Source organism: Schistocerca nitens, chromosome 8, assembly GCF_023898315.1.
Source record: "Schistocerca nitens isolate TAMUIC-IGC-003100 chromosome 8, iqSchNite1.1, whole genome shotgun sequence".
NCBI classification, from domain to species: Eukaryota; Metazoa; Arthropoda; class Insecta; order Orthoptera; family Acrididae; genus Schistocerca; species Schistocerca nitens.
Window position 1 is genome coordinate 437,383,031 of NC_064621.1, and position 23,739 is coordinate 437,406,769.

At 42.2% G+C, this 23,739-nt stretch overlaps 1 protein-coding gene across 1 annotated transcript in view; it reads left to right on the forward strand.

The window, feature by feature from the left end:
• Positions 1-23,739, forward strand: part of LOC126198563 (endochitinase-like) — a 95,862-nt gene that overhangs the window by 70,595 nt on the left and 1,528 nt on the right. The window contains exons 6-9 of the mRNA XM_049934993.1: positions 4,182-4,305; positions 4,398-4,571; positions 17,102-17,180; positions 17,286-17,497. Of these exons, the coding sequence (XP_049790950.1) occupies positions 4,182-4,305; positions 4,398-4,571; positions 17,102-17,180; positions 17,286-17,497 (589 nt within the window). The remainder of the gene's footprint in view (positions 1-4,181; positions 4,306-4,397; positions 4,572-17,101; positions 17,181-17,285; positions 17,498-23,739) is intronic.

The following is a 23,739-nucleotide window of genomic DNA, read 5'->3' on the forward strand; positions in this document are numbered from 1 at the left end:
TAGGGCTGCCCAGACACGCTGGGTTGACTCACTTAGCCACCCAAATCAAACGTCTACTGGCTCTCTAAATCAGCCAGTCTTCATCCTACAGGAGGTACCAGACTATTTGGAACCATAGAATAAAAGTAGCAATCGACATCCCTGCGAATTTGTAGCTACACGGGATCTAATCACCAATGGATATGGCATACATGAAGAAATTTGTGGAAACTGCTCCTCCCCAAACTAAGAACGTGAGCAAGGCTGATGACGGTGTTTCACGGCGTTAGCTCAATGCTTCTTGTAGGTGACTAATTGTTTGTTGTTTTGGTTCATTTACTCATCAGTGTAGATTGGTCGGACCGAAGGGAGTTGGGACCCTAGTATTATCAGATACCTTGTATCCTGGCGTTATAAATTCGCAACCCACTCAAGCAATTCCCTGGGTATTGCCTTTCTCTACCTGTGGTTATTAATCAGGTTAGGATTTTTAGCTGCAAATTTCAGATGAAAAAAAGAAGGGAAGAGGTACTAAAATAAGGTAAAAAAGGACAAAAGGTGCTGATTTACTCAATCAATTCAACAAATTCTCTTTTTCGTAATCTAGTTTATTGAGTTGTAAACTATTACATCAGATCATCACTCATTAGAAGAAGGAATAAAACATGAAGACTTAAAGACATTAAGCATCTCTACGTTTTTGAAACGAAATCTGATTCTGTTAGGAGATAGAATGTCTTTGTAGATGCTAAAGCTACTTTCGGCACACACACACAAGCCAGTGGGGCGAGACTTTGTATTCACTCTGAATGGCAACTCCACAGATGAGGCAGTTTCCTAAATACCAGGACTTTTCTGAGGCCTAGACGCAAGCAAAAATTTTCCATCGTTTTTGCTTTTCAAGACCTCCTGATAGTTTAATAGCAGCACTCAGTTAGTTGTAACTATGAATGCAAAATAGTGCTATCTGCAAATTATATATTTGTTTCGGTAGCAGAAGTTTCAGTGCCATGCAGATTACACCTGCGTCGTCTGAATCCAAAGAAAGCACAAACTTTTCAATCTTGCCAAAATTCTCACACAGCATTGCAGCACACTCAGTGCCAGCTCCCCAGCGAGTAATGACCGTGAAAACTGCAACGGGCAAACCAGTGATATCCCCGTAACCAACAACATGACTCGGAGTGTTGAGTAGAGTATTCTTCAGGGTAGAGATGAATTGTTCTGCGATGTCGTGTTGGATTTACAAACCCTATGAAGGGCATGGACCAAGCACATCCATGCTTCAATTTAGGAAATGAAGGCTTCAGTTGATTAACAGCTGAAACCATGTACACAGTCTGATCTGTGACCACCAGACGAACTTTTACAGTTTCGATACCAACAGCCCACATTTTTTGACGGAAGCCGTGACTGACTGTATTACTGTACTGGCAGCTCGTACATTTTTAACAACACGGCCTTAATTTTGTCCCCAGCCAAGGGGAAATCTAAAATTTTCAAAACCTGTAGTTTCATCGAGTCTATGGTTTCATCCAGACTGATTCTCGCATCGCAGTCAGACACTTACTCCTTGACTCTTTCTACGATTTTTTGGTAAACGGGCTCCATTAAGTTTTTTTCTTACGGAACTCTCACCGAGCTTTGACATTTTTGAAGAAATCCCTTCAAGGATTGAGTGGTAGTTCTCCTTGTGTAAGAGCTGCATACAAATCAATGTTGAATTCCTTCAAATTTTGGATATTTAAGAGCATTATTCTAATGCATTTCGTAATAAAGGTTCCTGTGATTTGTTTGTTTGAAGAGTCTCGTTCTTTCGATGTTCAAAGCTGGATGCGATCTCGCTGGTGTCCTTGACGTAACAAAATTCCTGAATCGCAAATAGTTCACTCCATAATCGTTCCATCTGTTTCTATGGAATCTTTTGAATTCCTGAACCAGAACAAAAAAATCGGGAACTGATAAAATGGAAAAACCTAGTAATACACTCACTTAGTAACAGATATCCATTGACGAACCGCACGCGCCGTCCGGTGTGGCCAAGCGGTTCTAGGCGCTTCAGCCTGGAACCGCGCGACCGCTAGGGTCGCAGGTTCGAATCCTGCCTCGGCCATGGATGTGTGTAACGTCCTTGGGTTAGTTAGGTTTAAGTAGTTCTAAGTTCTAGGGGACTGATGACCTGAGATGTTAAGTCCCATAGTGCTCAGAGCCATTTGAATCACGAACCGCACGCATCTGATTCTGGTGAAGTTAAAAGGATGGAATGAAGTGCACTCATCGTCATTTGCAGTGTTTCGGGCTATTCACATTAACGTAAATACAGTTGCTGGTGTACGTTTACTGAAATAGGGAGGCTTACTTTTCGCATTTCACTGCAAGCGTTAATTGTAACATTTTAGACTGGTTCGAAGTCACTTACAAATATTATATCAAAACAAGACATGGTTGTCTCACTGGGAATTCCGCGATCGTTCATTAAGTAAAATATGGCGTTTCAGTCTTCGATCGCTATTCTTTATTTTCAATTACCGGTTTCGGGCTAGCTGCCCATCTTCAGATCTGTTAGACAATGTTAAAAATGTAATTAATAAGAGAGATACAGTTAGTGATAAAAATATCTTAGTTTACAAAAAGAAATTTTGGAACGTATTAAATGCCAACATACCATATGTTGTAGTTACAGAGTAACTTGTCCGTACAGAACACATAGTTCACTGTCATAAGTAAAGTAAATTTCAGTCTGTTAAAACATTATATCGCAGTATTTAAGAGTAACCTGATTGGTAACAGTAAAAAGTGCCCTCTACCTATAACAATTGTGCATCTGTTATTATTTCGCCGTATATATTAATGGCGAATATTCTTTTTAATAAAAACAATTTTTTAAAGTAATAGCATATGAATAATCATTTTGAGTGGACCATGAAACGAAATTTTTTTTACATTAATTTAAAATTTCTTTATAAAGAAAATAAAATATAATTAAAATGTAGATATTCTTCCGAAAATGTGAAATATACGCACATCAAAGAAAAACCCCAGGCCTACTACTTAATGAGCAAAGTGATTTTATGCACAGGAATTATTATGAGATTTTTAAAGACCTGTTTTAGGCTTACTCTTGAATGCAACATCACGCCCCAGTAAGAAACAGCTACAGCGGAACGGCCCTCAGCGTACTGGCGGCGAGGTGAATTGGGCGCGGCGCAAGACGACTCGGCGTGGCGTTGTATACGTTCTGACGTAGGGAAATCCACTCCACCACCAATCAAAAACAAGGAAGAGCAAACGCACATTTTCGGAAGAATATCTACATTTTAATTATATTTTATTTTCTTTATAAAGAAATTTTAAATTAATGTAAAAAAATTTTCGTTTCATGGTCCACTCAAAATAATTATTCATATGTTATTACTTTAAAAAATTGTTTTTATTAAAAAGAATATTCGCCATTAATATATACGGCGAAATAATAACAGATGCACAATTGTTATAGGTAGAGGGCACTTTTTACTGTTACCAATCAGGTTACTCTTAAATACTGCGATATAATGTTTTAACAGACTGAAATTTACTTTACTTATGACAGTGAACTGTGTGTTCTGTACGGACAAGTTACTCTGTAACTACAACATATGGTATGTTGGCATTTAATACGTTCCAAAATTTCTTTTTGTAAACTAAGATATTTTTATCACTAACTGTATCTCTCTTATTAATTACATTTTTAACATTGTCTAACAGATCTGAAGATGGGCAGCTAGCCCGAAACCGGTAATTGAAAATAAAGAATAGCGATCGAAGACTGAAACGCCATATTTTACTTACAAATATGTCTAAACTCGCAAGTCATTTCTCTCATAAACAATAAAATGCGTTCAAGAAGATTGCTGTAAAGTTACAGTAAAACAAAAATGGGAAAAGAAGGGGATTATGGATATGGTTGGTGGAAAAAAGGGAGAAAAGTCCCAAAAAAGCGGAAAAGGGGTAACTAGAGGCAAAATTTATAGTGTGATGTATTTCCGAAGAGCTTTCATTTACCCTAAGAAAGAAGGTGCGCACCTAAAAATTCTAACCCTACCCTGGTTATTATGTTTCTTTAATACAGAAATGGGGCTGGAGTAATTCGAGAAATATTCAGCTAGATTTTGCTGTAAAGTTACACACGCCAAAATACAAACTTCTTGTCTCTTCCTTTATAGCATTGTGGACGCAGTCCACGTCATGGCTTACGACTTACGTGGGGAGTGGGACCACTTTGCTGACGTCCACAGTCCTCTTTATCGGAGGCCCCACGACACGGGAGCTTACGCCAAAATAAACACGGTAAGAGAGTACTTCTTGTTCGCTTTCATTTTTGCTTTCGTTCTTCGCTCTTGTGAAGCCCTGAGTGTACTGGATGTGTGGATAACTTGCAGCACGACGGCTTACTTCTGTGGGAGCAACTGGGCTGCCCTGCAGACAAGCTCGTTGTTGGGGTGCCATTCTACGGCCACGCCTACAAACTGTGTGCCAATGTCACCGACTACTCTCCCGGCGCTTGTATCGTTCCGTGCACCAGAAATGACGTCTGTGGAATGAGCTATTACCAGGTAATCTTCACTACCTTCCACACTTCATTGTACGTCATCTTACTGTGTTACCAGAACTGATTAGAAACTAGCGACGTCTCTCGTGAGACGCAAGCATCGGGTCTTCCACACCCGGGATCAGTCCTACCCTCCGTGGCCCACGGGCTGTTTCACTGCTGACAGCCGAAATTAATCCCACAAACAGTTTTTCACGGTCATTGTGGGTGGTGGACTAATAACACTGTCCGAAAAGCATTTTCAGTAAGACTGACGCCAGACTGATCTTTGTTAATGAACTTCACGGAAGATAAAAATGACCTCTGTTGACGTCGATGAGGCACTGTGCCCGTTTCATCGAGTTGAGACGCGCCTGAAGAATAGCAGCAATAGCATTTTCAATATTCTGCTGTTGTTCTTTCAGAGTGTGAGTATTATTTGGGTACTACTGAAGCTTCAATTTGCGTCCCACAGGTAAAAATCACAAAAGGGGGAGGCAGCGGGGAGGGGGATAACCAGCGATCGAGGTGGCCAGGAGATTGCACATTGCACTGAGCACGGCGGTTATCACTGAAAAACCTGGTTTCGGTTATATCGGTTTTTTCAGCGTCAGTTTAGCCTGACTGTTAAAATCGCTCAAAATAGACAGTATCTGATATAACTGATTTTCGGTTTTTGTTTATATTATTTCCTACAATAAACGTAGAAATCGAACAAAGATTAAAATTTTTGACTCCTTCAGTTTCAAGATGCATAGAGTCAAAATATTAAATTAAATAGGCAAATAAAAAAAGACTTTGTCTGTCCACCATTCACTGATTTTCTCGAAAAGTGAGAGTGGTTAAATACTACAAAAATCACTAGTGTTCTCCTATTGATTGTAATGTTTTGAAACTCTACTCAAAAATCATGTTTCAGCTCAAGATCATACCACCATTTGGCATTAAAAGAGTCAGTGCTAAAGGGTGAAAACTACGGTTGAAGAACTGTATTTTTCGTTCATCATACAAAGTAGGTTTTCACGCTCGGTATTGTCTTCACTTAAAACTTCCGAGCTTCTAGGCCGTGGTCGATGTATAAACTATATATAATGCCTATATAATCACCATTTCCTCCAGTTCTCTTTACAGTTATCCGCTTCACCTCGAGAATGTCTCCCGCAGTCGGAGACGAAACGTCAGGGAGAGTTTTATAGATCGACCACGGCATATAAGACCGGGAGTTTTAAGTGAAGAGTGTATTTTTCGTGTGACTTTCTCCGTTTTCAAGGGCTTCAAGCAAATACAGCCATCAGATCAGCTACTTCCTATTTTTATTGCAAACCATAAATGAATTGTTAAGCTTTCAGTTTTCTCCTCATGAGATGTTGCACTTTAGTTGCTCGTCCCGTTATTAATCTTTTAAAGGAAATGGAGCACTGAACTTCACTGGTACCGCACTTCGTAAAATACTTGCAGACTCAGCAGGACAACTACCTTCCAATGTCGACAGCGTGAAACTATCATAAAGGCCAGACCGGGCAAGTCTTGCACACTGCATGTACATTCGTACCATGCAATAGGCCATGCCACATGGCAACTGGTCCAGTGCTATACCAACTCTTATGCCGTATGTTTGTAGTTGGTTTCTGTGGCCATTGTTATTAAAATGGCACTGATCCCTTTGCCCATTTTCTAAAATAACGTAATATTTCAAAGCTATGGAAATTTTAGGAATAAAAACTATCCTTTTTTTCAAATGATTTATTTAAAACCCGAAAATTTTAACGCTGGTGCTATGGCTAATTGATATTTCGGTTTATTTACCTGGTTACTAGTAAAAAATTTAAAAAACGCCTGTTACAGCCGAGACCAAACAAATACGGGAAAAAAACGGTATTCAGAACTAAAATACCGATATCGGTTTTCATCTGTCGGTTCTTCCCATCCCTAGACTGCAATGCCTCTTCTGATTGTCCTCCCCTCACCGAACACCTCTTGCACGTGTCAACATTGTCAAGGCGGTGTGTGCCGTTGCCCTGCCTTGCTGTAAATATCTATGCAGTCGTTCATGTTTTTTTAGCGGGTCCACATATGGGTTAAACAGTTTTCAGACACACAGGTGAGCATTAACATTTTGGAGAAAGAATCCTGTTGCAATATGGGCACTACACACTGCACACCAAACACCAGTCTTGAGATTATGCAACGGCTCTTGAAAGTACTGACGGGGATTTTATGATGCATAATGGTTCATGTTTTGTGAGATCTTATACATTGACAGGCTGAACCAGGCCTCATCTGAAGAAATGAAAACCTAAGGATACAAATTCCCCATTCCACTTCAATCAGAAACTTAAGCACGAAAGTCCGTGTGGACGCTGTAATTCATGCACAACTGTAAATTAGTAACATATAGATCAGGGTCTTTTTTATTATATTTCGACGCGACGATGTTTTAATTTCCAGTTGCACAGATAAACAGCGCTTCAATTTCGTCGGACTTCGTTCAAGGCTTCCTTCACTCTAGCTATGTTCTCCAGTGTTCGAAATCTTATAGGATAGTTACGGTATTTTGCCACTAAGTTTTCTGTTTCAGACTTCGCTGGAGATTTGCCAAAATCTCTTGCGTTAGTAATTCCGCAAACGTTTCCTGCAATTGCGCTTCGCATAAAACTCGACCATCAACACCCGTCGTTTTATCGTATCATTTTGTGTTGCATTCAACTGTTCACTAAATACGTCTGCTCCCTTCACTCACTCAAACGTAACGACAGCAAAGGACACGGGACAGAACAAGCAGGAGTTGCGCATTCTTCTGTAATGGGTATTTCTCCCGTTCATTAATAAGGATCAATCCTGTTTCAGTCTTAAAAATACGACGGCTGAAAAGTAATGTCTCCGAATTCTTTATGTGGAAGCTCTTAAAGCTTTTTAAACGAAAGAAACGTTATTAACATTCTACGTCTTCATTCCTCATGTCGACATGTTTGCAGCCCTGTGCCGTTAGAAGTCTCCAAACTGTAACATGGCGGTGTGTAACATAACTATGCCGGTGTGTGAGAAACAGAAAACGCGATCCCTCGCACTTTAGGGCGCCCCAGGCGTAAGGCACTCCCTTGGTGGTCGCCGGAAGACGCTGAAGCAATTAAAGAGCGCTGGCGAGCTCTACAGCGGCATAAGCGGAACCCTCCCCTGGAGCACCTCATAGCCTTTAAACGGCTCTGTGCCCGCGTTCGCCAACTTATCAGACGACGGAAAAAGGAGTGTTGGGAGAGATACGTCTCGACCATTGGGTGCCAAACGTCACCTTCCCACGTCCGGGCAAAGATCAAACGTCTTTTTGGGTACCAGACCCTAACAGTGTTCCTGGTGTTACCATAAATAACGTGTTATCTACCGACGCAAACGCGATTGCTGAGGACTTTGCTGAGCACTTTGCTCTATCCTCTGCATCGGAGAATTACCCTGCAGCTTTTCGCACTCTCAAACGGCGGCTGGAAAGGAACATCCTCTCATTCACTACACGCCACAGTGAATCCTATAACGTCCCATTTACAGAGTGGGAGCTCCTCAGTGCCCTTGCACATTGCCCCGACACAGCTCCTGGGCCTGATCGGATCCACAGCCAGATGATTAAACATCTCTCATCTGACTACAAGCGACATCTGCTCGTCGTCCTCAACTGGATCTGGTGCGATGGCGTCTTTCCATCGCAAGGGCAGGAGAGCACCATCGCTCTGGTGCTCAACCCCGGTAAAAAACGCGCTTGATGTGCATAGCTATCGGCCCATCAGCCTCACCAACGTTCTTTGTAAGCTGCTGGAACGTATGGTATGTCGGCGGTTGGGTTGGGTCCTGGAGTCACATGACCTACTGGCTCCATATCAGGGTGGCTTCCACCAAGGTTGCTCTACCACTGATAATCTCGTGTCCCTCGAGTCTGCCATCCGAACAGCCATTTCCAGACGGCAACACCTGGTGCCGTCTTTTTAGACTTACATAAAGCATATGACACGACCTGGCGACATCATATCCTTGCCACATTGTATGAGTGGGTTCTCCAGGGCCTGCTCCAGATTTTTATCCAAAACTTCCTGTAACTCCGTACTTTCCGCCTCCAAATTGGTGCCTCTCATAGTTCCATCCACATCTAGGAGAATGGAGTCCCACAGGGCTCTGTATTGAGTGTCTCTCTATTCTTAGTGGCCATTAATGGTCTAGCAGTAGCTGTCGGGCCCTCCGTCTCACCTTCTCTGTATGCTGACGGTTTCTGCATTTCGTACATCTGCTCCAGTACTGGTGTTGCTGAGCATCGCCTACAGGAAGCCATCCACAAGGCGCAGTCATGAGCTCTAGCCCACGGCTTCCAGTTTTCAGCCGCAAAGTCATGTGTCATGCACTGTGTCGGCATTGTACCGTTCATCCGGACCCAGAACTTTACCTTAATGATGATCCACTCACTATAGTGGAGACATATCGATTCTTAGGACTGGTTTTCGACGCTCAATTGACTTGGCTTCCTTATCTTTGTCAGCTTAAGCAGAAGTGCAGGCAGCATCTCAATGCCCTCCGCTGCCCGAGCAACACCAACTAGGGTGCAGATCGCTCTATGATGCTGCGGCTCTACAGAGCCATTGTCCAATCCCGAATTGACTATGGGAGTGTGGATTATGGTTCGGCAGCACCCTCTTACTCGACCCTGTGCACCACTGCGGGGTTCAACTAGCGACAGGGCTTTTAGGACGAGTACTGGTGGCGGCTGGGGTCCCTCCATTGCAGATCAGACGTACACAGCTGCTCGCCAGCTACGTTGCACATATTCGTAGTTCTAAACATCTGAATGACTGTCTCCTTAACCCCCCCCCGCCCCCCCCCCCCCCCCCCCCCGCCCCCGCGGCTGTCAATCTCCCGCATCGGCAGTCCTGGTAAGGGCTAATGATTGCGGTTCGTGTGCGGTCCCTTCTCTCCAAACTGGAGTCCTTCCCTTTACCACCTCTACTTGTGATCTGACTACGTATGCCTCCGTGGTCTACACCTCAGCCGCAGCTTTGTCTGGATCTTTCACGTGGCCTAAGGACTCTCTGCTATCACTTCCTCTCGATTCTTGACGTGCTGTCGACCAGTGCTACCCTCGCCATCCTCTGGTAGCGTACTTCCAGGAGTCCATCTATGCCCTGGAACGGTCCTGTGTTCAATGGTGTTTGTGTGGTCCCCTAGACACGTCGGAATCCCAGGTAACGAACTGCCGACAGGCTGGCCAAATAGGCGACGCGGAAACCGCTTCTGGAGATGGGCATCTCCGAAGCTGACCTGCGTTCTGTCTTACGCCGCAGGGTTTTCAGGCTTTGGGAGACTGAATGGCATAACAGTATGCACAAAGAGCTGTGTATCATTAAGGAGATGACGAATGTGTGGAAGTCTTCCATGCGGTCCTCTCGCAGGGAATCAGTTGTCGTCTAACGGCTCTGCATTGGCCATACATGGCTAACACATGGTCACCTACTCCGTCACGAGGACCCGCCTCTGTGTCGCTGTGACTCCCAAATGTCAGTCGTCCACCTCTTACTGGACTGCCCACTTATAGCCACTGTTCGGTGAACTTTTAACTTTCCCAGCTCCCTGCCTTTGGTGTTGGGCGATGATGCTTCAGCAGCAGCTTTAATTTTAAGTTTTATCCGTGAGAGTGGGTTTTATACTTTTATGTAGGTTTTAGCGCATGTCCTTTGTCCCTCTGCGTCCTCCACCCTAGTGCTTTTAGGGTGGAAGTTTTAATGTGTTGCAGAGTGGCTGGCTTCTCCTTTTTATTGTCGTGGTCGGCGAGCCACTGTAATCTACTTTCTTGTTTTACTCTCTTCCGTTTATAGCGTCTCTGTTGTTTTCTTGTCCTCTTTTGTTCCTTTTAGGGTTCGTTGCCTTTCCTTTGTTCTTGTGGTCCTTCCTTTCTTTCCATTTTGTGTTAAATGTCTCGTCCGTTTTATTCTCACACTTGTGGCATTGTTTTATTAGGAACAAGGAACTGATGACCTCGTAGTCTGGTCCCTTCCCCCCTCTTTTAAACCAACCAACCAACACTACACTTGTCCGCCATCTTTTGAAGTACTGCTGTGCATTGTGGAAATCGCACTAGATGGGACTGACAGAAGACATTGAAAAAGTTCAAGGATGATGATGATATTTGGTTTGTGGGGCGCTCAACTGCGCGGTTATCAGCGCTCATACGAATTCCCAATCCTTGCTCAGTCCAATCTCGCCACTTCCATGAATGAAAAAAATTCAAAGAAGGCCTACTCGTTTTGTATTATCGCGAAATATAGTGAATTGGAGTGGCATACATTAAAACAAATGCGTTTTTTGTTGCGGCAGAATCTTCTCGTGAAACATCAGTCACGAACTTTCTCCTCCTACTGCGAAAGTGTATTAAAGTAGTTCATGAACCTTCTTGGAAAAAGAAAGCTCTCGTCCAGATGAGCTTAGAGTGCCAGTATGTAGCACAAAAAACATGAGTGAATTGTTTGAGGAATGTAAGGCCCATTCCCTCCACAACACGCTTCTCCCCACAGCAGGTGAGTGAAGCTTGATTCCTTTGCTACTCACATCCCCCTCTATGAACACTAAGAATAGTTTGCAGACCATGCATAATGTAATACAAAATATCCAGTTTTTAATTTCCCAAAATTTCTAAGATCTTATGATATACACTCCTGGAAATGGAAAAAAGAACACATTGACACCGGTGTGTCAGACCCACCATACTTGCTCCGGACACTGCGAGAGGGCTGTACAACCAATGATCACACGCACGGCACAGCGGACACACCAGGAACCGCGGTGTTGGCCGTCAAATGGCGCTAGCTGCGCAGCATTTGTGCACCGCCGCCGTCAGTGTCAGCCAGTTTGCCGTGGCATACGGAGCTCCATCGCAGTCTTTAACACTGGTAGCATGCCGCGACAGCGTGGACGTGAACCGTATGTGCAGTTGACGGACTTTGAGCGAGGGCATATAGTGGGCATGCGGGAGGCCGGGTGGACGTACCGCCGAATTGCTCAACACGTGGGGCGTGAGGTCTCCACAGTACATCGATGTTGTCGCCAGTGGTCGGCGGAAGGTGCACGTGCCCGTCGACCTGGGACCGGACCGCAGCGACGCACGGATGCACGCCAAGACCGTAGGATCCTACGCAGTGCCGTAGGGGACCGCACTGCCACTTCCCAGCAAATTAGGGACACTGTTGCTCCTGGGGTATCGGCGAGGACCATTCGCAACCGTCTCCATGAAGCTGGGCTACGGTCCCGCACACCGTTAGGCCGTCTTCCGCTCACGCCCCAACATCGTGCAGCCCGCCTCCAGTGGTGTCGCGACAGGCGTGAATGGAGGGACGAATGGAGACGTGTCGTCTTCAGCGATGAGAGTCGCTTCTGCCTTGGTGCCAATGATGGTCGTATGCGTGTTTGGCGCCGTGCAGGTGAGCGCCACAATCAGGACTGCATACGACCGAGGCACACAGGGCCAACACCCGGCATTATGGTGTGGGGAGCGATCTCCTACACTGGCCGTACACCACTGGTGATCGTCGAGGGGACACTGAATAGTGCACGGTACATCCAAACCGTCATCGAACCCATCGTTCTACCATTCCTAGACCGGCAAGGGAACTCGCTGTTCCAACAGGACAATGCACGTCCGCATGTATCCCGTGCCACCCAACGTGCTCTAGAAGGTGTAAGTCAACTACCCTGGCCAGCAAGATCTCCGGATCTGTCCCCCATTGAGCATGTTTGGGACTGGATGAAGCGTCGTCTCACGCGGTCTGCACGTCCAGCACGAACGCTGGTCCAACTGAGGCGCCAGGTGGAAATGGCATGGCAAGCCGTTCCACAGGACTACATCCAGCATCTCTACGATCGTCTCCATGGGAGAATAGCAGCCTGCATTGCTGCGAAAGGTGGATATACACTGTACTAGTGCCGACATTGTGCATGCTCTGTTGCCTGTGTCTATGTGCCTGTGGTTCTGTCAGTGTGATCATGTGATGTATCTGACCCCAGGAATGTGTCAATAAAGTTTCCCCTACCTGGGACAATGAATTCACGGTGTTCTTATTTCAATTTCCAGGAGTGTAATTCGAATAAACAAGTAATTAGGTAAAAGAAACCATATTCAGAAGATAGAAGAAAATTCAAAGTGGAGCGCGCGCGCGCGCGCCCACACACACACACACACACACACACACACTTATGGAGTTGTAATTTTGCACCAATCCATAAGAGAGGTGCTAGTAGCGCCATTATGAGGATGCAAATCAGATATGCTTTAAATACATGTTGTAACGGACATGAGCATTAGTTATCTTTGAGACAGAAATGGTGAGTTGATGTTAGTCAAGAACACCTATAAGGTGACAAAGACGCCATTATCAACAACCCACTGAGTTTGAATGAGGTCACGTAATAGGTCTATGAGAAGCTGGATGTTCCTTGTGCAATACTGCAGAAAGACTTCGCCAGAATGTACCCACTGTACATGATTGCTCTCAGCTGTGGTCACGAGAATGTATGGTCACAAGAACTCTGGGTGGCCGCAGGGCACTACCAAGAGGGGAGACCATCTTGTCTGGAGTATGGCTCTGGCGCACCCTACTTGACCTGCAGCAGCAATTTGGGCAGCAGTCAGCACCGCAGTGACACAACGAACTGTTCCAAATCAGTTACTTCACGAACAACTCTAGACCAGATGCCCTGTAGAGTGAATTTCACCAACCTCAGACCAGCACCATTTGCAACTTCAGTGGTGTCAAGCAAGAGCTTATTGGAGGGCAGAGTGGAGGTCTGTTGTGTTTTCTGATGAAAACTGGTTTTGCCTTGGTGCCAGCGATGACTGTTTGTTGTTTGAGAGCCTGCAACCAACCTGTTTGTGTGCTAGGCATGCTGGACCTATACCTGGATTTATCATCTGGGGTGCATTTTAATATGACAGCAGGATCACTCTCGTGATTATCCCACACACCCTGACTGCAAATCTGCATGTCAATCTGGTGATCCAATCTGTTGCTCTGCCATTCATGAACAGCATACCAGGGGGTGTTTTCCAACAAGATAAAACTCACTCACATACTGCTGTTGTAACCTACCATGATCTACAGAGACTCAACATGTTAACTGGACCTGTTTGATGATCAGATTTGTCTCCAATCAAGCACACGTAGATTATGATTGGACAACAACTCCAGCAACATCCACAAATAACATTAACCGTCCCTGTACTGACCAGATGCAACAGGCCTGGAACTCCATCTCACAAACTGACATCTGGCACCTTTACAATGCAATGCATGCGTATTTCCATGCTTGCATTCAACTTTCTGGTGGTTACACTGGTTATTAAAGTACCAGCATTTTATATTTGCAAAGGTGTATCTTGCACTTGCATTATCCTGCAATCTTGCAATGTTATTCACTTAAATATATTATCAAGAGAAATGTATTCGAGAAATTTTTTTGCTCTACATTAATCTTTTGGTATTGGAACTTTTTCCTGTCAGTACACACACACACACACACACACACACACACAGGGTGTTAATTTTAACTGAAGACATTGAAATACAAGTATATCGAAAACTACACATCAGATCAAACAAATTTGTTTGTCTCGGAGGGCACAACCAATGACACCACACTCAACCCACCACCCCACCCTGTGCGTTGGTGGTGTGAAGGGGGGACAACTTTGAAATCATCAATGGGAAGTCTCGTTTTTTATTGCAAATGTCAAATCCATGGCAACATCTACATATGTTTTGTCTGAAACATTTTCTTCATTTTGCCATAGATAGTGTGTAATCGGAGCAACAGAAATGGGTACACAATTGTAATTTAAGACATGTTACTCAATGGCTCATGAATACCCAGTGGCATGTAGAACTCCACCTCCACATTGTGATGGTAGGACTGGCCAGAATTTCATAACTTCTAATTGGAAACCCAATTGGCAAAATTGTATCCTATCAAACAGTTGACTAATCAACATGCCACCGTGTGCATGTAGCAAACTAAGATGTATCACACTAGGCAGTACACTGTGACTGGAGCTTACACACCGTGCAGATTTAGAACAGATAGTGGCTCTAAACATTACAATACTTGCACTGTGTTGATTGCCTGCTCACCTACCTATCAATTGGAGAACAGACGTGAAAGTGGACCACAGAAGAAATCAGTGAAATGATCCTGGTTTATGGGGAATGTAGGAGAAATGTTGAGGCTTCTGTTGCCTTGTATGCTGAGCATTTTCCAAAGTAAGCTCGCTCTCATTTGTCCTTTTATAAGCTTGTGAACGCCTCTATGTCTGATGGCAGCGAACAGACCAGCAATAGGAAATGAAGCAAATATGTCACAGGATAAGCTAATGAAATGGCTGTACTAGCAGCAGTGCATCGAAACCCATGGATAAGTGCCCAGCAACTGCAAAATGATTCTGATATGTCCATAGGTAAAATCATCATAATACTGCATCATCATAAGTATCAGCTGTACCATGTGTCACTGCATCAAGAACTTCATGGTGCAAATTTCCTTAACTGGGTAGGGCTTTGTGAACAGGCGCAACAAGAAATGCAAACAACCCCCCAAGTTCCTTACTGAGGTACTGTTTTCCCATGAGTCTACATTCACAGACCATGGTAGCATTAACTGGCATAACATGCATTACTAGAGTTAAGACAATTCCCACTGGTTATGGAAAGCTGACCATCAACTTCCTTGGTAGGTTAACATATGGTGTGGCAGCATGGGGAACAAACTCATTGGTCCTATTTTTATCAACAGCACACTGAATGGACACAAATATTGAACATTTCTGGAATAGAAATTACCAGTACTACTTCAAGATGTTGCTCTGGCCATTCAACAATATATGTGGTTTCAGCATGAAGGTAGCCCAATGCATTACGCAATTTAAGCATGGGAGGTATTAGACCATGTTTATACTGGTCAGTAGTTTGGCAGAAGTGACCCTATTAATTGGCATGCTAGGTCACTGTATTTGATGTTGCCAGATTTCTTTCTGTAGAGATATTTGAACAATAAGGTGTTCCAGTAAGTGCCAACAGGCCATGAAGATATGGTCAACTGCATCAGAAACGTCTGTGATGACATTCTGCTGATCAGCTTCTGTCCTGAGTGTGGTCAATTGAAAAGCAAATCACCAAGTATATTGAAGTTGGCAGCACTACATTTGAACATATTCTCTAATTGGAAAATTAGACTAGCGTTAACATTGAGCCACAGGCACAGTGGCATGTCGAGTAGTCCCCTGTTCAATATGTCAGGGGAATACAACATTGCAATTGGGGTTTCCAATTAGAAGTTATGAAATACTGACCTGGCCTATCCTTGCAGCATCAAGGTGGGGTCCAACTTGCCACTGAATATGCAAGGGCCATTGAGTAGCAAGTTGTAAATTAAGATTGTGTACCCATTTCTATTTCTCTGATTACAATGCCATCTTTGGTGAAATGAAGAAAATGCTACAGACAAAACGTTTGCAGATTTTGCCATAGAAGCATAATGTGCAATAAACAATGGGGGTTCCCACTGAATATTTCAAAGTTTCCTCCCACCACCGACACATGGGGTGGGCTGGGGGTTGAATCTGGAATCATTGGATGTCCCCCTCTGAGACAAACAAATTTGAATTATAACCTTTTTGATCCAATGTGTATTTTTTGAGATGTTTCAATGTCTTCAGTTAAAATGGACACCCTGTGTGGGGCAATGTCCCCTGTAGCTAATGTGAAAACCAATAATACATTTAATGAACAGGAGAAAGGGCACCAAAAAGCCTTGTACTCTCCGATCTCAACTCAAAAAAGACTTTACATGTGTGAGAAAGTATTGTTTATGAATGTGCTGACTAAACAAATAATTCCTCTCAGTCTGATTCATGAATGTGTTCTGAACCTAGCTAGGGGTGATGGTGCAGTGTTCCAAATTGTGAGCATCATGTAGTAAGGAAAACTGAAACTTTAAACAGATCAATTATCGTTAATATCCCTTTCCTCGCAACTTTTGTGTCTCCTTTGCAAATTTAAATTAATAAAAGTACATTACGCCAGAAATCAGCTCAAGCAAATGCACCAAGTATTTTCAGAAATAATTTTTACTTATTTAAACCTTTAACTGCTCTGGATGTGTTAACGCGCGTACCTTTGTACCTGTCCCTGTGTGCTCTGAACGTGTTTACGCGTGCCACCAGTCCTACCTGGTACTCTGAACGTGTCTACACGTATACATCTATGCTGTGTCTACACATAGCCACTTTCAGAGTACCAGGTAGAAGGACTGGTGGTGCGCATAAACATGTTCAGAGCACACAGGGACAGGTACAAAGGCGCTTGCGTTAATACGTCCAGAGCAGTTATTATATTTTAACTTCCTAAATAAAGATACTTCAGACTGACTCTTTGCTTGCTTCACTTTTATACCATCATCATAAATTAATCCAAATTTTAATCTGTAGCCCCAATGGATAGTATGCCTTTGCAAATTTTATTCACTGTCTGTTTAAAATTTCAGATATGTAACGAAATTCAGAATGTTGGTGAATGGACTGTGAAATGGGACAAATATGGCATGGTTCCATATGCTTACAAAGGTAATTTGAACATTAAATGGTAGTTCTTGTAATTAAATTGATTTTTCATTATTTGTAGAAACTTGAAGAAAACATTTTTACATATTGCTCATTCATCTATTGCAGGAAGAACATGGGTAGGCTATGAGAATCCCCATAGCCTTCAAATAAAGATGAACTTCATAAAACATAAAGGCTATGCAGGTGCTATGATGTGGGCTATAGATGAAGATGATTTTCAAGGGCTATGTGGTGAACCAAATCCTCTTCTTAGTGTTCTCCATAACAACATGAAGGAATATGTGGTTCCAGAATCAAAGAAAACAAATGCTATGGAAGTATGTAATACATTTTCTTCTTCCTATAATTCTTACTGTATAATTTTTTGTTTTGATACCTTTCTCTTTCCTTCTTTGCTCTACTGGGGACAATTACTGTTACAGAAAGATTCATTCCCCTCTCCTAAGTCTACTACAAAGATGCACCAAATGCAGTTAGGGTAAACTCATAATTTATTTTATAATCAGTCTAGTTTAGTGCTGCTGCTTCATTCACATTGACTTTATGATCTGCACAGTTTTTTTGTTTTTATTTAATGAAATGTTTATGTTGTTATGCCCATTGCTCCAGTGTAAAGCAACACACTGTGCAATCATTGTGAAACCAAAAATCAGTTTTCTTAGTTCTAGCTTCAAATTTGCCTTAATAATGCATATTTTCAAAAAACCTTTCATTGCCTATTTCCTCCCCTTTTAGGAGTGTAATTTCAAAAAGCCCCTTCTTGAGCTTAGCAGAGGTTCATGCATCTGTATAAAGACATATGCACAACGCATACAACTCCTACCACCATCACACCTTAGCAAAAGCCCTGGCTGAGAACCTGAGAAAATGCTGCTCCTACAGTATGTAAAATTGCTAAGCAGCAGATCTAAGGCTTCCATCCAGTCACTCACTGACGAATCTGGTGTGGCAGGTGAAGAAAGCAAAATGACAACCGAAGTGTTAAATTTCACATTTGAGAAATAGTTCATGCAGGAGAATTCTACAAGTGCACTGCCATTTGACCATTAGACTCCACATACAGATGACATAGTAATAATCATCCCTGATACAGAGAAATAACTGAAAGAGCCGAAAAAAAATAAGTTGTTGGGTTTGGATGGAATCCCAGTTTGGTTTTACAAAGACTGCTCTATAGCTTTGGTGACTTATTTAGCTTGCATTTACTGCAAACCTCTCACTCAGCATAAAGTCCCAAGAGATTGGAAAAAGCACAGGTGAATTCTGCATATAAGAAGATAAAAGAATGGACCCAAAAAATTACAGACCAATATCCCAAACATCAGTTTGCTGCAGAATCCTTGAACTCATTCTCAGTTCAAATATAATAAATTTTCTTGAGATGAAGAAGCTTATGTCCACATGTCAGCATGGCTTTAGAAAGCATCGCTCTGCCCTTTTCTCACGTGGTATACTCCGAACTATGGATGAAGGGCAACAGGCAGATTCCATATTGCTAGATGTCCAGAAATCATTTGACACGGTCCCCACTGCACACTATTATCAAAGGTAAGAGTATATGGAATAGGTTCCCAGGTGTGTGAATAGCTGGAACACTTCTGAAGTGATAGAATGTAGTAAGTTGTCCTCAACAGCGAGTGTTCATCAGAGACAAGAATATCATCAGGATTTCCTCAGGGAAGTGTGATAGGACCACTATTATTTTCTATGTACATAAATGATCTGATGGACAGAATGGGCACCAATCTGTGGTTGCTTGCTGATGATGCTGTTGTGTATGACTTAGACAACATTTCTAGTTGGTCTAATGAATGGCAGCTAGCTCTAAATCTAGAAAAGATAACACGGTTGTGTAGGAAAGATAAACCTGTAATGTTCGGACACAGCAGTAGTAGTGTTCTGCTTGACACAGTCGCATCATTTAAATGTCTGGTCATAATGTTGCAGAGCACTATGAAATGGAATGAGCATATGAGGACTGTGGCAGTGAAGGCGAATGGTCAACTTCAGTTTTTTGGGAGAATTTTGGGAAAGTGTGGTCCATCTTTAAAGGAGACTGCATATATGGTGCTAATGTGCCTTTTCTTGAGTGCTACTCAAGTGTCTGGGAACTGTACCAAGTTGGATATAAGGAAGACATCAAAATGATTCTGAGGCAAGCTGCTAGATTTGTTTCCTGTAGGTTCCAACAACATAAGAGAATTACGGACATGCTTCGGGAACTCAAATGAGAATCCCTGGAGGGAAGTGACATTCTCTTGAAGAAACACTACTGAAAAAATTTAGAGAACTAGCATTTGAAGCTGGCTGCAAAACGGTTCTATTGCCACCAACATACATTTTACTTAAGGGGATACGGAATCGGATTTTGGGTTAAAAAATCGAATTTTTTTTTATTGGCGTATTATATTCTGCCATGTTTCCTCTTTAAAATGACGTATCATACATAGCTCTACTACAATTATAACTATTTTATTTTTATATATTTGTGAGATCGGGTATTGCGCTTTAGTTATACACGTCTCTCGTGGCTGACCATGAACTTTTTGGCAGTACCTTTAAAGTGACATGAATTCAAATATCCCGGTTTCCAGCGACTATTTATACACTAGTTGCCCAAAAATGTTTCTCTCTGGTTTCCTCAAGTTACTCTTTGACTTTGTGGCGGGACTGTTTTGTAAACAGTGTGATATAAGAAAGTAGTTGTTGTTGAGTTATTTCGTATTTAGTGCTTCATTTTTCGCAGTGAAAATGCCTAGAGCTAAAGCAAAAGTATTTAAAAAGCGTGTGAACTGGCAAAAGAAAAGAAATAATGATTCATTAGCAAAGCAAAGCAGTTCATCATCATCACTGTTGGAAAATGTGAATCCACTTATTACTGATTTGCCGAACGAACTTACACCAAATGAAAACAGTGCTTCTCATAAAAAACTAAGAGATTTGGAAGAGAAATATAATTTACTTGATAGAGGGAATGAAGTTTTTGAACTCATTGATACGAATATATTGTGTGAAGCTCTTGAAAACAGTTTGTGCTGCAAAAAATGTCATGGAAACGTTTCTCTGAAAGTAGAATCCCATGTTGGCCTGGCTGCCCAGTTTAATTTAATATGCAGTGTTTGTAAATACAGCTGTAAGTTTCCAAGTTCGGTTTCAGTAACTGTAAATAATGGATACAAGAAAACTGAACTTTATAGTGTAAATATTAGGTTAGTTTATGGATTGCGAGCAATTGGTAAGGGCAAAGCAGCTGGTGATATGCTATGTGGTGTTCTAAATCTTCCAAGTGCACCTTCAAAGTTTGAAGCTTACAATTATGTACTAGGATCTGCAGTTGAAGATGTAGCACAGAAGTCAATGCAGGTTGCTGTGGAAGAAGCAGTGGAAGAAAATGACGGCAGTCGTGACCTCACAGTGGCGTTTGATGGCACGTGGCAGAAAAGGGGCCACACCTCCAACAATGGTGTTGTAACAGCAACTAGTGTTGATACTGGCAAGGTTATTGATGTTGCAATAATGTCTAAATACTGTAGGTGCACAGGCAGGCTGAAAAATGAACACAGTGATGACTGTATTGCTAATTATTATGGTAGTAGTGGTGGCATGGAGGTTGCTGGGGTGAAGAAAATTTTTCATCGCTCTTCACAGTGGTATAATGTTCGCTATGTCAAATATCTGGGAGATGGTGACTCTAAAGCATTCAAAGAAGTTTTGGAAAGCAAACCATATGGGAACAGTGTAAATATAAGCAAACTTGAATGTATAGGACATGTGCAGAAGAGAATGGGTGCCAGGCTGAGAAGGTTAAAATCAGTTATGAAAGGGAAAAAACTAGATGATGGGAAAACCTTGGATGGCAGAGGAAGATTGACTGATTCCATAATAGACCACATTCAGAACTGCTATGGCCTTGCAATCAGGCAAAATACAGGCAATCTTGAAGAAATGAGGAGAGCTATATGGGCTTTATATTTCCACACCGCATCCACGGATGAGCATCCACAACATGGTTTGTGCCCCAAAGGTGAAAACAGCTGGTGTAAATACAATAGGGGACTAACAACAGGAGAGAAATACATTCACCACCACAGTCTACCATCAGCCATCATGGCAGAAATAAAGCCCATTTTCAGAGATCTGGCTGACAGAAGTCTTCTGATGAAATGTCTTCACGGAAAAACGCAGAAACCCAACGAGTGCTTGAATAGTGTGATATGGCATCGTCTCCCAAAAACAGTGTTTGTCGGAATTAATACACTACATTTTGGTGTGTATGATGCTGTGGCAACCTTCAATCTTGGAAATATAACTAAATGCCAGGTCCTTCAAAAGTTGGGTATGTGTGTTGGTTCCCGTACGGTACGTGCTATGTTCTTTTTAGATCAGCACAGACTAAGGCATGCTGATAATATAATCAAGACATTAGTGAAAAAAGCAAGACAGGTGCAGAGGGGTGCCAAAAGAAGACTTGAAGATGATTATGAAGACTGTGAAGGGGGTATTAGCTACGGATCAGGAATGTTTTAATCTTCTTTCTCCGTTTCCCGTAAGTTTACTTTTTACTTCATCTAGGAACATTATCTCAGGTACTGGTCAACCTAGAAGTCTGAAATTTTTATGACGTAGTGACATAGGTCCCTATTACATACTGAAACAACGATTTTTTAATTACTTGATTTACAAAAGACTTAGGGGTGATAGTCTAGTAAAAAGCGATGGAAAAAATTTACTTAAAAATAAATGTACAATATCTCTGTAAGAAAATACTTTGACAATAAACTGTTGTTTCAGTATTGTTGTAACATATGAATGCACATACAGTAAAATTTTTACCTCTCTGTCTCCAGTAGTTTGTGAGAAAATGTTCCCTATAGTAGGCATATATTAACATTGCGGGGATAGGTGATTCCGTATCCCCTTAAGGGCCATGAAGATATGAGAAATTAGGGCTCATATGAAGGCTTATAGATAGCCATTTTTCCCTTACTTTGTGAGTGGAACAAGAAAGGAAATGACTAATGTGATACAGGGTACTCTGTTCCATTTGCTGTACAGTGGCTAGCAGAGTATGTATATAGACATAGATGCACAAACGATGTCTACAACAAAAGATAACACTTTCTCTAAATTTCTAGTTTCTGTCCTTAGCAGTTTGGGCTGGGCGATGATGAGCCAGTGAATCAGTCAGGCCCTGTAGCCCCCCCCCCTCCCCCCTTTTTGTGTTTCAAAAAACACTGAAACAAGTATTGCTACCAAGAACTCAGAAACCTATTTTCATAGATGTAGCTTTAAAAATGCTTCAGTGGTTATTTAATAATGATTTATTTAAAGAAAATCAGCCACTATTTCACCCCCTTAGGGGCTGAATTAGAAAAATGCTGAAACAGGTATTTTTTTATTTCTTTTTGAGAAACCAAATCCCAGATATTATAGTTCTAGCTTCAAAACTGGGTTAATAGAAATGTATTTTCAAAAAACTTTCATCCCTTTTCACCTGTTAGGGGTATAAAATTGAAAAATCCCATCCTAAATGATGCCTAAGGTCAACTTCCTCTCCAAATTTCAAGTTTCAATCCTTAACAGTTTGGACTGGGCTATGATGAGTTAAGTCAGTCAGTCACGTCATTTCCTTTTATATATAAGAGACTTTTTCAAAAAACTGCATTCCATTTTTTTAAGAAGAGGGAATTTATTGACACTACAGACAGTCATAAAAACTAAATAGCACATTTCCAAACATACTGAACACATGACATTGCAAACGATGAGATTTTTTTAAATGTACCCTCAATTGAAGGAGGAGCAGATGAAAGAAAGGAGAAAAAAATTCAGTTGGTAAAAATCTACTGCTCAGCTGTGCAGTAGTTCCTCCCATGCACAAACCTGAAATGTAGTATTCTTAACATGCATTTGGATACTGCACTGTTCTTTAGTGTATCAATTTTTTCTCCAGTTAGAGAACACACCAGTGTGTGGTGCATGTGGTATATCTGTGTTTTTGATAAGGATAGGAGCTGAAGCAATGAACTGAAATTTGTGCCTCAGCCTCAGCCTTGAAGCCATGTCTCCTACTTACTAGGCAGATGTGCTAACCACTACACCACCACAGCACTGCGGCTGACACAACTGCATGAACTACCTTAGTCCAGTGTTCTCCCTAACACAAACTTCAGTTCATATCTTCAGGAAGGGCACTTGGCTACAGTAGTATGTACAGCAGTGGTAGTCCCAGTGCTATGATGTAGTGGTTAGCGCATTTGCTTATCAAGCAGGAGACCTGGGTTCAAGTCCCAGCTGTGTCACAAATTTTAATTTATTGGTTCAGCTTCTATCCTTATCAAAGATAAAGTTGAGACTCATATGTCTCCAAGAAAATGTAATTATGTCAGATCAAGTGTCTTTATGCCACTTATTCACATAATACATGGTAGGGCAGGCCTTAAGTTTCCTTGTGGAGTGTTAAACATGTGCAAGTATCTTGATGTACTAACTTAATATGTCATGAATGATACAAAACTGGAAAAGTAATAGTTGTAGTCCTCTAAGAACCCCTAAATAA